The sequence below is a fragment of the Hermetia illucens genome, chromosome 2, assembly GCF_905115235.1.
Source record: "Hermetia illucens chromosome 2, iHerIll2.2.curated.20191125, whole genome shotgun sequence".
Lineage (NCBI taxonomy): Eukaryota > Metazoa > Arthropoda > Insecta > Diptera > Stratiomyidae > Hermetia > Hermetia illucens.
In genome coordinates, this window is record NC_051850.1 from 51,471,105 (window position 1) to 51,484,456 (window position 13,352).

General features: G+C 40.9%; 2 protein-coding genes across 13 annotated transcripts in view; both read left to right on the forward strand.

The window, feature by feature from the left end:
- LOC119650395 overlaps positions 1–2,176 on the forward strand; it is a 30,612-nt gene extending 28,436 nt beyond the window's left edge. For all 5 annotated transcript variants that reach the window (XM_038053158.1, XM_038053160.1, XM_038053161.1 and 2 more), the window contains one exon: positions 982–2,176. In XM_038053158.1, coding sequence (XP_037909086.1) covers positions 982–2,083 — 1,102 coding nt within the window. In that variant the 3' untranslated portion in view covers positions 2,084–2,176. The remainder of the gene's footprint in view (positions 1–981) is intronic.
- Positions 2,177–2,619: 443 nt separating this feature from the next.
- Positions 2,620–13,022, forward strand: LOC119650397. Of its 8 annotated transcripts, XM_038053166.1 has the most exons (6): positions 5,724–6,174; positions 6,245–6,265; positions 7,431–7,603; positions 10,171–11,466; positions 12,331–12,386; positions 12,447–13,022. In XM_038053166.1, exons 4-6 carry the CDS (start codon positions 10,798–10,800, stop codon positions 12,925–12,927), a joined length of 1,206 nt encoding a protein of 401 aa, XP_037909094.1. In that variant the 5' UTR covers positions 5,724–6,174; positions 6,245–6,265; positions 7,431–7,603; positions 10,171–10,797; the 3' UTR covers positions 12,928–13,022. The 8 variants fall into 8 exon arrangements, with proteins under 8 accessions (XP_037909099.1, XP_037909100.1, XP_037909094.1 ...); XM_038053172.1 differs by lacking the exon at positions 7,431–7,603 and having other exon boundaries at positions 5,720–6,265; positions 10,171–11,044; positions 11,093–11,466; XM_038053169.1 differs by lacking the exon at positions 7,431–7,603.
- The last annotated feature ends 330 nt before the right edge of the window (positions 13,023–13,352 follow it).

A 13,352-nucleotide genomic window follows, 5' to 3' on the forward strand; every position in this document is an offset into this window, starting at 1 on the left:
TAAGTAACTTATCTAAGGATATCGATGAGCATTTGGCCGCCTTCAAAAATGCTCTTTTCTCAGATGTTTCGCAGGTCGTCTGCCGCATCCGAAGGGACATTACAAGATCTGACTGATTGCGGAATCGTGGAAGCAGATCAATGATCAATGGAAGGGTTGTAAAATCTATTGACCACTGCGATAGCGAGGGTAAAGCCGTCGAACTCCAATACCGTGTCACCAAGAAGTTGAGACCTTCTATGCTATATGGGAGTAGCATGTGGAAAGTGACTACCACTGTCACTCAAAAGTTCCAAGCCTTCGTCGGCATTTATCTACGACGTATCAGAATACGCTTTGCTGATACTATTTCGAGCAAAGAACTCGGTCGGCGCACAGGCCTGGTACCCGTACGCAATATTTTTGGAAGACGGAAGTGACAGTGAATGGGTCACACATGAAGAAGGGTGACAGTTGCACTGCTGGCTACGCCATGCAGTAGAACCCACCGTCCCAAGATGACCGATGAGTAGGTCGCCCCAAGAGCAGACCAATAGAAGAGGAGTGCGGGCGTCTCAGAGAATCTTGGTAGGAGTCGAAGGGCATTGCAGTGGACCGTGTATTATGTCGCGTAGGTCTGATCGCGTGCTATGGTCCAACGAGGGCGAATAGCAACCGTATATATAACATTATGAGCCGTACAGTCAGAAAACTCTGAAAAGACGGTGGATGAAATTAAGACTAAAACTATAGTTCACAGGTCTTTACTTCCTGGCTTCATAGACGAATTAGTTTGCAGAGGTTTGAAATTACATTTCTAGTGGGAAGTTACTTTTTTCTTAAAGATAAAAATGCCAATTAAAATTGAGTATATTGACATTTCTGGCGAATTATACAATAAAAGTTTGCGCTATGCAATTTGGTCCGATAAAAAACTACAAAACGCACGTAGCTTGAAATTCTGACTTTATTTCGATTTAATATTTTCTCTATTTTTTTCAGTGACTCGGAAAAGGAACAATATTTCAAAACTAAGAGAGCAAAATACAAGACGGCGAAGAAACCACCTATTTTCAACACTGCTGCAGATAACAACCAGATCCAAAATATTGACATGATCTTTCATGTCAATATTTTGGATCTACCGGCCAGTTGTTTACTTAAGGTTGCTTCCTATTTGGGAACCATCGATAAGTTGAACTTCGTCTCAGCTCATAGCTGTTTCTTGGATTCGACCCGGAGTTTGATTGAAAGCATGGTTTTCAACGTCAATGAGATAAGTCAATCATTTACTTTACGAGAAGCGCGAGATTTGTTTAAAAGGTGCGGTAGATCTATAAAACGTATAGAGTTTTCTAGTTTGTACTCAAATTACCTAGAGTACTTGAAACTTATTCAGCCCTACCGTGAACACTTCACAGAAATACACTTAAGTAATATTCTTGCAGAGGCAAATGTGGAAGAACATAAAAAATTGTTCGATTCCCCATTACAGAGGCTACAAAAAATTGTTTTTAAAAATGTTGCGAAACTAGATCCATTTTTAACTATTATTGAAAATAAAGATGAATTGAAAATTTTAAATGCTTCATGTTACGACGGGAACGGAATACTCTTCAATCAGTTCGGAAATCTTACAGAATTATCTTTAGCACATTGTGGTTCATGGGAACCGTCTACTCGTGATTTTATAGAAATTTGTCGAAAATGTAAATTAAAAGTCCTGGACATTCACGCCTGCGATTGTTTAACACTTGAAGCATTTAATGTCCTGATTGAAACACAAAATGAATGCCTCGAACGACTTTCCATGTGGTGCGACTATGAAGATGATATTTGTAGTGATGTGGCAAAATTGTCTAACCTCAGATACATTGTTATAGAATTTCAAACAAATATTTCGCTCCTAGAAAAAGTTTTGGATAAACTTGTTAAATATCATCGCAATGATTTGATATCTTTAGAGGTAAAAAATATTACATATTATCTACCTGATTTCGTCGTTAGTTTGAATGAAACGGTTCACGAACGAATTAAAAAATTCAATAATTTGCAAAAATTTGCAATAAATGTCTCCCCGGCCCATTCTAAGTCATATAGATAATAAAGCTCAGACTGTGATATTGAAGAAAAAATGTATATTTTTAGGAAAATTTACTTATTTTGAATAATAAAAGGATCAATAATTGAAAATCGACTAATTGTCTTTATATTGCTTTGTAATTCAGCTTCATTCAGTATCTGGGTGTGTACCGTATGTATGAGGTGAGCGAGAGGCAAGCCTCTGAGCGCTCAGACCCTAGCAGTCCATTGAACTCGGTTCCCACGTCCCAGAATCGTTTATGTATCGCAGGATTTCCGCTAGTGGATGTGATGTTACCCGATGCAGCTGTACCATATCAGCACCAAACAGCTGGTGTCCGATGCGTCCATAGACGGTGCACTCCCATGGAAAATGCTCCATGGCTTCATTCCTTCCTTTTTCAGTATAGGATCGACATGTATCATCTCAGAGAATGCCAATACTGAACATATTGTATGTTCAGTATTGAGAGGCCAAATTATTATTATGTAACTATAATTGTTGGCTATTTGTTCTTACCAATCTACATTAAATCATTCGAATTTTTGATTATTTTCTAGTTGAGTGGTGCGATCTGGAGACCTCGGAAGTAGTTAACAAACAGTAAGTACCGTCACTTCTGAAAGCGTTTATTGTAAGTGTTAAAGAAGGTGTTAAATTTTGTGCTGTGTTAATGTGCTAACGAATGACTTAATCTAATATTTTGGGTTCTATTGGCAGAATATTTGTTAAGCAGTAAAACTGTAGTCGAAATATTACCAAAAGAATGGATAACCGTAAGCCTGTTGATGGCAATCGGAAGAGAAAGTATGGTAAAAAACGGGTCACATCAGTTCGTACCACAAGAAAAATACTATAAGTCGTCTAAGGAAATCGTTGGCTACGTCGGAAGAAAAGATGTTATAAATCTTAAATGAGTCTGGACTGAACATTTCCGATAAAACGACCTTTCATATAAAAAACGACGGTTTGCAGAAATCTGATTCAGATGTTACCGACCTTTAAAGAAGCCAAAACCCACCGCTGCGATGTCCAGAAACCATCTGACATGGGTCGAAGAGCAGTTAAGCCCATCGTGTTTAACGTAGGTACCTGTTGTGGAGACTTAATCCTACGGTCCGCTTCAGACACGGATTGATTTTGTGACCACAATCAGAGCCCGGCTGTGACAAGCAACAACGGTACCAGTCTATACCAAGTGCATGGCTTAACATTCATGTTGGTGGATGCAAGACTTACCTAAATCTCTACCGAACTAAGGAGTACGGCACCCGTGTTGAAACGCAACACCACGCCGAGGCCCGAAGGTCTCTTCTCGCTTGAGGATCACCACAACCTCCATGAAACTCCGACTAGGGGGCCAACCGCAAATAACCGAGCTGTACTCACATACAACGGGAGTTCACCTGAAGTATAAGAGTCCAGTGGCTACCCCGGTTCCCATGGTATCAGTATACCCCTGGTAAGGTTTCGTGACCAATTGCCATTTCAGATGAGTCTAAGTGCAGACTCGGGTCTGATCGCCCTGATTAGGCCTTTGGAGCATTCGCCTACTGCATCACGGCCGGCAAACCAAAGTGAGTACGGTGTCTCCCGATGCCACCACTATGGAGGTTCTCTTCGGCCATTTGATTTTGGTTTAGCCGACAGGGTTGCCGCCCCGGCTTCCAGTTGCGCTGACAAGTGGAACTGCTCCAAATGTCGGCAGTGATTATGGAAGTGGGGGATGAGCAAATTCTTCAGTTGAAATTTGCGCGAAGTGTTCTCGCCATCTATCCGTTACGGCTCGACGGTTGGTAAGCAAAGTACCGTTCTTGTCATTAACGCATCAGAAGTGTTCGATATCCTATGTACATTCGTTACGGCTTTTGGCAAGTCGATACAGATCTTTCTCGCCATCTCGAATGTCCAGTTTATCGTAAATATTTTTGTAATGGTCCGTTTGGGTGACAGCGACCGCTTTCTTTGCTTCCCGGTCGGGATTCTTATAAATTTGCCAACCGGCCGGTGTTTTATCGTCGAGGAATTTGTGGTAGAGGCGTTTCTTTTCACGGACCTTCATTTCAACATCTCCATTCCAAAGCCAAGTATCTCAGTTGATGTACCTGTTACCCGGCTCGACCACGATTCTTCCACATTCGTAATGGTTGGTAATCGCGTAAGTGAAATCATTTCTTCTTTCTTCTCATGAAATTGCCACCATTTAATGCGTCGCAGGCCAGTGCGTTCCTCACGCTGTTTTATCGGTGGCTTAATTCGCAGGACGGCAATTAACGGTCGGCGATGGTCTCATAGGGAACGGCTTTGCAATCAGTGATAGTGGTCAAATGTCGGCGTCTTATCAGAATATAGTCGATTTACGTTTTACTGTTCCCAGTATAAAATGTAGGAAGATGAGACAATCGTTTGATGAACCATATATTCGTAAGTATAAGTTGCAGAGCGCAGATATTAATGCGAATTTTCCGAACGGCTCTTGCGAGTTCCTCGGTCTTTCCAGTCAGGGTACCAACATTTAGCGTGCAAACACGTATTTGTTTTGTTGTATCCATTTTCTTGGTCGGTCTGTCGCGGGACCTGTCACCAAGAGAGATCAGGTAGGGTTTAGCATAGTGGAATAACTCCAACTATACTCTATTTATCTCTTTCCCCCCAGCATTTTATTTTTGTTTTACTGAGAATAGTACAAACTACGTTACCTGGGCTTGGGACTAGCACATTATGTTAATAGCATGGCGGAGTTTATTAAGTCCGGTCCATTAATTGTGAATACTATTTATCAGATGTACTGTGACTGAGGTACTGTTAAGAGTAGAGCACTGTCTGTCTTGTCCGACAGTCTGCTCTTTCTAGAGGGGTGTTACTTTGCGCATGTCGCTCAGACTAGTTAGCTTCTGAGCTTCTGCACTTTTTGACTAGTTTGGAGGATGTCGTCACTCAGCACAAGGCCTTAATGACAGCTTTGCTGTCGATCAGAAAGACATTTGCGTGATGCGCATAATTTTGTTTGTCTGTTTCCTGAGACAGGCATAAACATTTGTTTGACACATATTTGTCCGCCCGTCGCCTGAGACAACCACCGATATTTCTCTGACTTCTGTCTGGGACGAAAATATTTGTCTGTCTGTAGTATATGGTAGATGGCGTCAAGGTTGCCAATTAGGTACTCAGCAATGAAAGGAGACAAGCTGTATCCACTTATGGGAAAGAAGAAGAGGGAGGAGTAAATCACAAGATAGTTGGGATAGGTGGGTGGGATTGCGGGAGTGGTAAATGTGAAACCAGGATGGTTTGAGGTTCCCGTGCTCCAGTGAGACTTCAACACTTGCCAGATATTTCTGAACTTAACTATTAGTTATTTGACCGAAGAATTTATAATATATTATAATTTTGGAAAAAAATGAAGTCAGCACCATTATACTTATCTATCATGTCATTAATCTCATTGTCAAAGTATGCATTTAATATATCATCGTACACCAGAGCTCTACGCCGCTATCAGGGATCAGAATGTTAACCGTGAAAATATTATAAAAAGTTGGTTGTAAACCGGCTCCCTGCACTGCTTCTGATTTGACCGCAGAAAATCGGAGTGTCATTTCCCGCGCTGACATAGAAGTGTCTACCTTCGAGAAAGTATAGTAAGCATACATTTAGTCATCGCACTAGGGACTCTTTGACCGATTAATCTATTTATAAGTCCGTTTATCCATATGGAACCGAAGGCCTTTGTTATTGACTTAAGATTGCTGCTCACGGCAGCATTGCAGCTCAATGGGTGCGGTACTAAGTGTTTTGCCCGAAACCCAAACTGGACAATAGCTAGCGCCCACTTGTGTTTAAAGCGTGCCAACCAATTATTATTGGAAACAAATACATGTGGAGAGACGTCTCCTTTCTTGCAGAATTTGGTGAAATTGGTTGAGAGGCAAAGCGCCACTCACTGCCAGCTGTTAGGAATTTCGCCATCAAAGCTAATTCAAGCTTTCATGCACATCAAATGCAGGTCAACATTCATTCAGTCAGTCTTGTTTCTAGCGTAAAAGCAAAGCGGCTTATCGGACATTCAAGTTCAGTTCGTAGTATTCCCCGATTCATAGAGTTCTGTTCATGTACGGTTTGGAGTGATTCATTTTCTTATCTAAAGAAAAAAATTGATTTGTATTTCTGTTTATTTTCTAGTGGTTGATAACAAATTCGAAGGTATATAATATAATAGAATCATAATTGATAATTGATAACAAAATCCGAGATCGCTTTTAGAGACAGATGGCATAAGATTCTAGTCTAGTGCATTTTCTCGTCTTAAGGTTTTGTGAAAACATAAAACGTTCGGCTTACTGTCTCTCTGTCTGTCTGTCCGTCACACGCATTTTCCTCGGAGGCGGTTATAGCGATCGACACCAAATTTCGTGGAAAGGTGTGAGTGAGTTACATCCTTTTACGTCGAATTTAAGGCAAAAGGGTAGTGTAGTAGGGTAGTTTTCCCCCATATATAGTCACATGGTTTATCAAATGAAAAGTCTCGATTAGTAGTTTCCGAAGCTCGTTTTAGTGTTGACATTTGTTGGAAAGGTGGGAGTGCGGGGGGTCGAAATTGATTATTTCTTTACCGAGGCTATTCTCAGAAACTACTCAACCGAAAATCTAAAAAAAAATAAGAGCCTGACACTGTATGGCGTCTAGGTTCCGAAATACTATTATCATAATTTTCAGCAATTGGCTGCAAAACCCCCGTTAAATTCATCCTAGCACCACGAAATTGCCGTAATGTAGACTATTACATAGAGCATTATCCTACCAAGTTTGGTGGAAATCGCATTATTACTAACAAAGTTATAATAGGTTAAAGTAGTCGCTTCTTTGCAAATTTAAGACTATGAATGTCAATATCATCCGAAAGTGGAGACTCATATATATTACGTGCTACGTACTAATGAGGTAAACGCAATGTCAATGTCCTGATTTCTATCCCGGCGTTTACTTATATTAAAAATTTATTTATTTATTTAAATCATCATCATCAACGGCGCAACAACCGGTATCCGGTCTAGGCCTTTTATTTTATTTATTTAAATGATCAATTTAATTTTCATTTTTATAATTTTCTTTACAAAACTCTACCACCTTGTACCTTCCCCAAAACTTTAAAACCTATTTCCATACCCAATTTTTTTCAATATTGAATGAAAATTGGCCTTTCACATAGATTTGCTCATACTGCGTAGTAATATATGCAATTCCAATGGTTTGTTTCTGCCTAACGCGAATGGCAATTGGTTCTTGCATTGGTTTGAGGAAAGTTGTTTATGAAAATTTGACAACATTGAATTTAAATTTTATCGTGGTAAACCACTACAAAAATTAGTCAGGCTTGGCCCGGCTGAGGAAGGTGAATCACGGAGTAGCTGGATCTAAAAAGTGATGAAGAGCTAATGGGATATCAGTGCAGCGATCGAGGGAAAAGAACGACGTAGTTAATAAGAGCAACTGCGAAAAAGCCGGATTATTGGGGACTCACACCGGCGGCTCAGAGTTATTGTAAGTAATGAAGTACATTTATTTTATATAAAGGCGTTATGCCTGGGAATTTTGTTTTTATACTATAGTCCTATTAAACGCAAATACAATGAGGAGACAATTCAACTCCTTTGGAACCGATTTGGCGCGAGCGGACTGCTTCTAAAAACCTACAGAAATCAAGCTGTTTGTTAAGGTTTAGCAGACATGTATGTGGCCTTTAGGTTCGCGTGATATCTCATCCTTGTTGGTTTTTTTTAGTTCCAGTGTAGTCCCACCAATTGGTTAAGAACGCGTGATTTTTTCGTAAAATGGCACATGAGGTATTGAAGTACCTTCACATTCCCGAGCCTTCTAGCATAGAAGCAAGTAAGCGCGTATTTACGGAACACTATGGTGGAGAAGTTAAGCAAATAGTTTCTCCTTTTTATAAATAATTTTTATTTAGCTCCAAAAATAAGTACTTACATACTAGTTTATTTGTAAAAAAATGCGTGACCTATCTACTATCATTTCCATCTTCTGATCAACACGTCCACGGGTACTTGCCTATGCGTCGGCGAAGTTCGCTGCCACCGCTGGCAGATAAAATGCTTCCGAGCTATACAAATTAATTAATCCCTTCGATATTCCCCTTATTAATGCAGATAGGAAGAATATGATGGCCCGTCAGACTGAGAATCTTGGTTTTGTTGCTAATTATCTTCGGCCCCATCCTAGTTGCCCCTCTTTTCAAAACCAGAATCATTTTGCGAAGACCCATGATTTGGTGAAAGACCAAACAGATGTCGTGGTCCGTTGAAGCCCTCCACGTCCTCGGAACAAGGCAGCATGAAGAACTAAAACTGAGGGGAATTAGTGGCTTTCGAACGTTCTCCAATGACGTGGCGTTAGTCAGAGCCGATTTGTTGCCGGTAGACGTGTTGGCTGAAGAAATCTCACACCCCAGAAAAACCTATTTGATGATACATTCTTACCAACTTAAAATCCGCCACAAAGCAGAGTTACGATTATCTCGTCCGAAGTCAACGTGTTAATGCAGCCACTATCTGAACGTCAACCCACCTTTACCGAGTGGCAACTTTTTTGGCAAAATGAGCCAAGGGGCAGGTGGACTGCGCGGCTCATCGACAAATTAGACTCGTTTGTTTGTCAGAAAGCACGGTGAGATTGATTACTTCCTTACCCAACTTCTAAGTGGGCATGGACGTTTTCAGTCTTACCTGCACAGGATTGGGAAGGCGCGATCTCCTGATTGTGTCTTCTGCAATGGAGTGGCGGACGACGCTGAACAGACCTTTTTCTCTTGCGGGAGGTGGGACGGTCTTCGCCAGCAGCTTTATGTAGACACAGCGGAGCTCTCTCTCCTCAACATTGTCAGAGAGATGCTGAAGAGCGCTGGCAGCTGGAATCGTATTCCGCATTATGTTCGGGCGCTTCTTATTGCGGAGAAGATTGAACTCGACCAGCGGAGGGATCGGACGGTAAGGGGTTCCCTGAACTAACAACAACTCCCTGTCTCTCCTACCGTTGGTGAAAGGAATTCCCTGACTTGAAGGCTCTCAAAGCTGGGAGAGCGGGAGGGCTAGCCCGAAGTAATGTGTCAAACGGTTCCAGGCTGATGGCAGGGAGGTGTTTAGTTGGTAGTCCGCCAGCGTGTTGTTGCGGGAGTCCAACACTCTGTGCGTAAATGCATTCACCTACCCTACTCCTAAAAAAATCTATCTGGCCACAGTGGATATTGTAAGTATACAGGTGCACCCATGAGAAGTCTCCAGCATGTCCAACTTGCCCAACCCAAAAAAAAGACGCGGAACATGCAATATCCCTTTTGTATACGCTCCGCGACATGGAGAACCAACAGCGCGCGTTTGTTATTTGGTCAAATACAACAATCAAAGGATGCATGGCATTATGTAGTGGCTTTTATAACAAACATCCAAAAGGATCAGAAAGGGAGGGTCGAGCAATAACCACACAGGAATGGCATTATTGCTAACCTGTGAAGTTCCACGGGGTGAGCGGTTGAAATGGTACACGTGTGTGGTTTAGTATGTAGGTGTGGTGCTTCGATCTGTGAATCGACCGCATCAGCGGTTTCCTCGGAAGAAGATTCCACATCCATGACTAAACCAAAACCAGCACACTTTGTCTCGGGGAAAACCCGATGTCGACGACCTTGTTGCAAGTTTACTACTATTGGTATCCACAACGTCCATTTCGACGATAACGGTTTGCTGACACGGTTTTCGAACCAACATTTCATTTTCGGCCTGACGGATTTTTCGGGAAAGTTTCGGAAGCACCTCCTTGGTTACGCAGCTACCCATGTATACTGTTTTTCTTTGGCTTGGGCACCTATTAGCACTTTTGACGGTGTAAAAGCATAGTCCTCAAGTTGTTGCTGTTGTTGTTTTTCTCAGATATACTAATATTAAGACATTCCGAAGACCCGGAAACCCTTGTACGGTGAAATATAGACCTTCCCATGTTTGCTTTTTTAATTCACACTGTCAATAAATCAGGCGTTTCAATACTAAAATAAGCCTGAGTTACACATAATAACAAATTTTCATGTTCTTTTCCAGATTACAGTTAAACCGTTCCAAATGCAGAAACGTGGATCATCATGTCTCCTTACTCACATCCCAGATCCATTGTACAATTGGATGACAATTGCCTGTACGCTATAATGTCCTACCTGAGTCTACCTGATAAAGTGAATTTGGCGTTTTCCGATGTTCGATTTGAAGACTGTATAGAGCGTTTCTTAAGAAAGGATGTCTTTCGAATATCGGAAATTAGAACCAATTTCAATGAAAATCAAATTAAAGAGATTTTCCGAGAATATGGACACATGATTAAACGACTAAAGCTAGATATTTTCGACAAAAAGGACATCGATTATCATCAACTGGCAACTATTCACTGCAGAGATTTAGAGGAATTATATTGCCATTGTTCCAGACAATCGGATGCAGCTGCTTTCTCCCAACTTATAACAAATTCAAGTTCACTTAAAAGGTTCAAACTCCTCAAATGGCCGAACGAAAAGATTCAGTTTGATGAAGTTTCATTGGAACTGTCCAAATTACCTAACCTGACGAGTTTAACTTTAGATCATTCGAACATAACTGGCCAACATCTTTCAGTTTTGACGAAGTTGAAAGATTTGAGCCTAAAAAATTTGCTGGGGTTTAGACCCCGCACACTTCATGGAAATGTGCAAATCAGTGAAATTATACACATTAAATATCCAAGGATGCAACAAGCTGGATGACGAGGCATTTGAAACCCTCGTGGAAACACAGGTTGATCTCGTACAGATATCAGTCGGCAACGATTACGAAGCTTCAAATCTAGAAATTGTCGCGTTACTAAAGAACCTCAGGAAATTCGCTGTGAGTTTGTCCGTTTTTGAAGATGTAGTGCGGTATTTGACAGCCCTAGGTGAACATAAAGGTGGATCATTGGAATCGCTTTTCATCGATAAATTAAATCGGATTCTAGATTCATATTTCGGGTACGCGCCATTACAAGAACGAGTTGGTGAACCAATTAAGCAAAATATTCTCAAGTTAAGGAAACTGAAAACACTTCAGCTGCCTCGGAATACGCTCGTGGATGATGATTTCTTAGAGAAATTGGCGAAATGTTGTCCTGAATTGGAAGTCTTCGAAAGCAATTATCCCCATATGGCGTCTGCGCAAGGAATTATTCAGTTGTTAGGAGAATTGAAGCACTTGGCACACATCGATTTTACTGGAAGCGCCGTTTTGGACTTTAGACTGTATGACAATGTCTACCGAGTGATTAAAGATAGGAATACGGCTCCGTTGAAGTTATACAATGGTTATACAAAGCAGATACATTTGTTTTTGGATGTAAGTATTTTTTTTTTATTTGTATTGGGGCTAATTGTTTTAGAACTGATGGTGGTGGAGAAGTTGAAAACGTCATAATCTTCACTATTATATGCGAAATATATAGCGATCAAAGGATAGTTTATGCTAGGACCAAGGGTGAAAAGTGGATTGGTATTCACGATGGAGCATAAAAACTGCGAAATGCCTTAACCATCATCGACAGCTCTACTACCAAACCCTATCGCCACTTGGTGATCGATTGGAGTTCTTTCTTAATGAAAAATTGCAGGCAGAGAGGAATGAAGGCGAGTCCGCGCCAGAAAACCGTACCAATTGTACCAATTGGCTGATAACCCTACCCGGCAAAAACGAACCTGGCAACGAAAACGGATGATTGATTTGCGCATTCTCATGGAACGTGCGTTCCCTATATAGACCAAATGCTGTATGAATACGTTCCCTTGTTAAATTTCGAAATATAAGCCTCATCAACGTTCACGGTCCTACAGAGGAGACTATAGAGTCGGAGAAGGATACCTTCTAGGAGGTAGTAGAGCGGACCCTCGAAGGCGATTCGTTGGCTCCCAGAGCTTACATAAAAACACGGCACTGCGGATTGTTAGAATTACTTGCGCGGAAAGCATTCCACAAACCAAACATGGGCCTCTCCAGACCGGACCACTTTCAACCAAGTTGAACACATGTTCATTGAACGCCGCCACCTCTCAGCCTTGATATGGGGAGCCAATATATTATAGATTCGGATTACTATCTCGTTGCCATAGCGCTCCGGGCTCGTCGCATTGACAGTGGACATTGCAAATTTCTCAAACATCTTAAATACTTTGAATATGTTTTAATGGAAAAATGTTTGTTTTTTAGAGTATGGAGTATAAACACAGAAAGAAATATGTGGAAGTAATCCCAGGATGCATCAAGTAAGTAATAATATAATTTACCGATCACTGGCATCAGTCTAATGATTTAAAAACTTTAAGTTATTTCGCAGATTCCATGCCAAACAGAAAGCGCCCCAGGACTACCTTAAAGGAGCTCAACCAAAACTCAAATCCAGTCCAAACTACAAACCTATCACTTTCTACCTCTCAAGACGTTTCATTTTTGGATCTTCCGGATAAAGTTTTTCAGTTAATAATTTCCTTTCTGGCTCCTGTGGATAAATTGAAAATTTTGCTAATAAATAATCGTTACCGAGCCTTGGCAGCCAGTAGTTTACGTGATGATAAAGTTGATTTAAAAGAATTCTATCAGTTCTTTACTTTTGATGAAACACGGCAAATTCTTTCTACATGCTCAAGATATTTAGACAAATTATATTTTATATACAAGGACGGAATGAGACCAAAGGAATACTTGGCTGTCATGGAATCACACAAAAAAGACTTTATTCAAGTTGATGTCGATTCAGCACCTGAAAATTTTTTTGAGGACATTTTGTTATTTGAAGGGAGTTTGTAATATAAATCATGACTGTTGTTTGTAACCAAATTTATATATGTCTGTGATATGTAGGAAATCGCTGTTACAAGTTTTATTAAATTGAAATAAATAAATTCGAGGATTATGATTTACATTATAGTATTGAGTAAGATAAGCTTGAGAACATTTTTCATTTCGTTGTCAGAGAATTAGGCTGGAATCGTGTGTCACATTACTTTGGAGTAGTCCTCCCGCTCTCCTTAGGAAGCCTTCAAGTTAGGGAATTCCTTTCACCAACCAGAGGGAGAGGAGGAAGGGAACTATTAGTTCAAGAAATCCCCTGCCATCCGGCCTTCCCACCGGTCGAGCTCTATCTTCTTTACAACAAGAAGAACCCGAACGTAATGTGCAACACGACTCCACCTGTCAGCGCTTCTCAGCATGCCTCTGGCAATTTTGTCTGG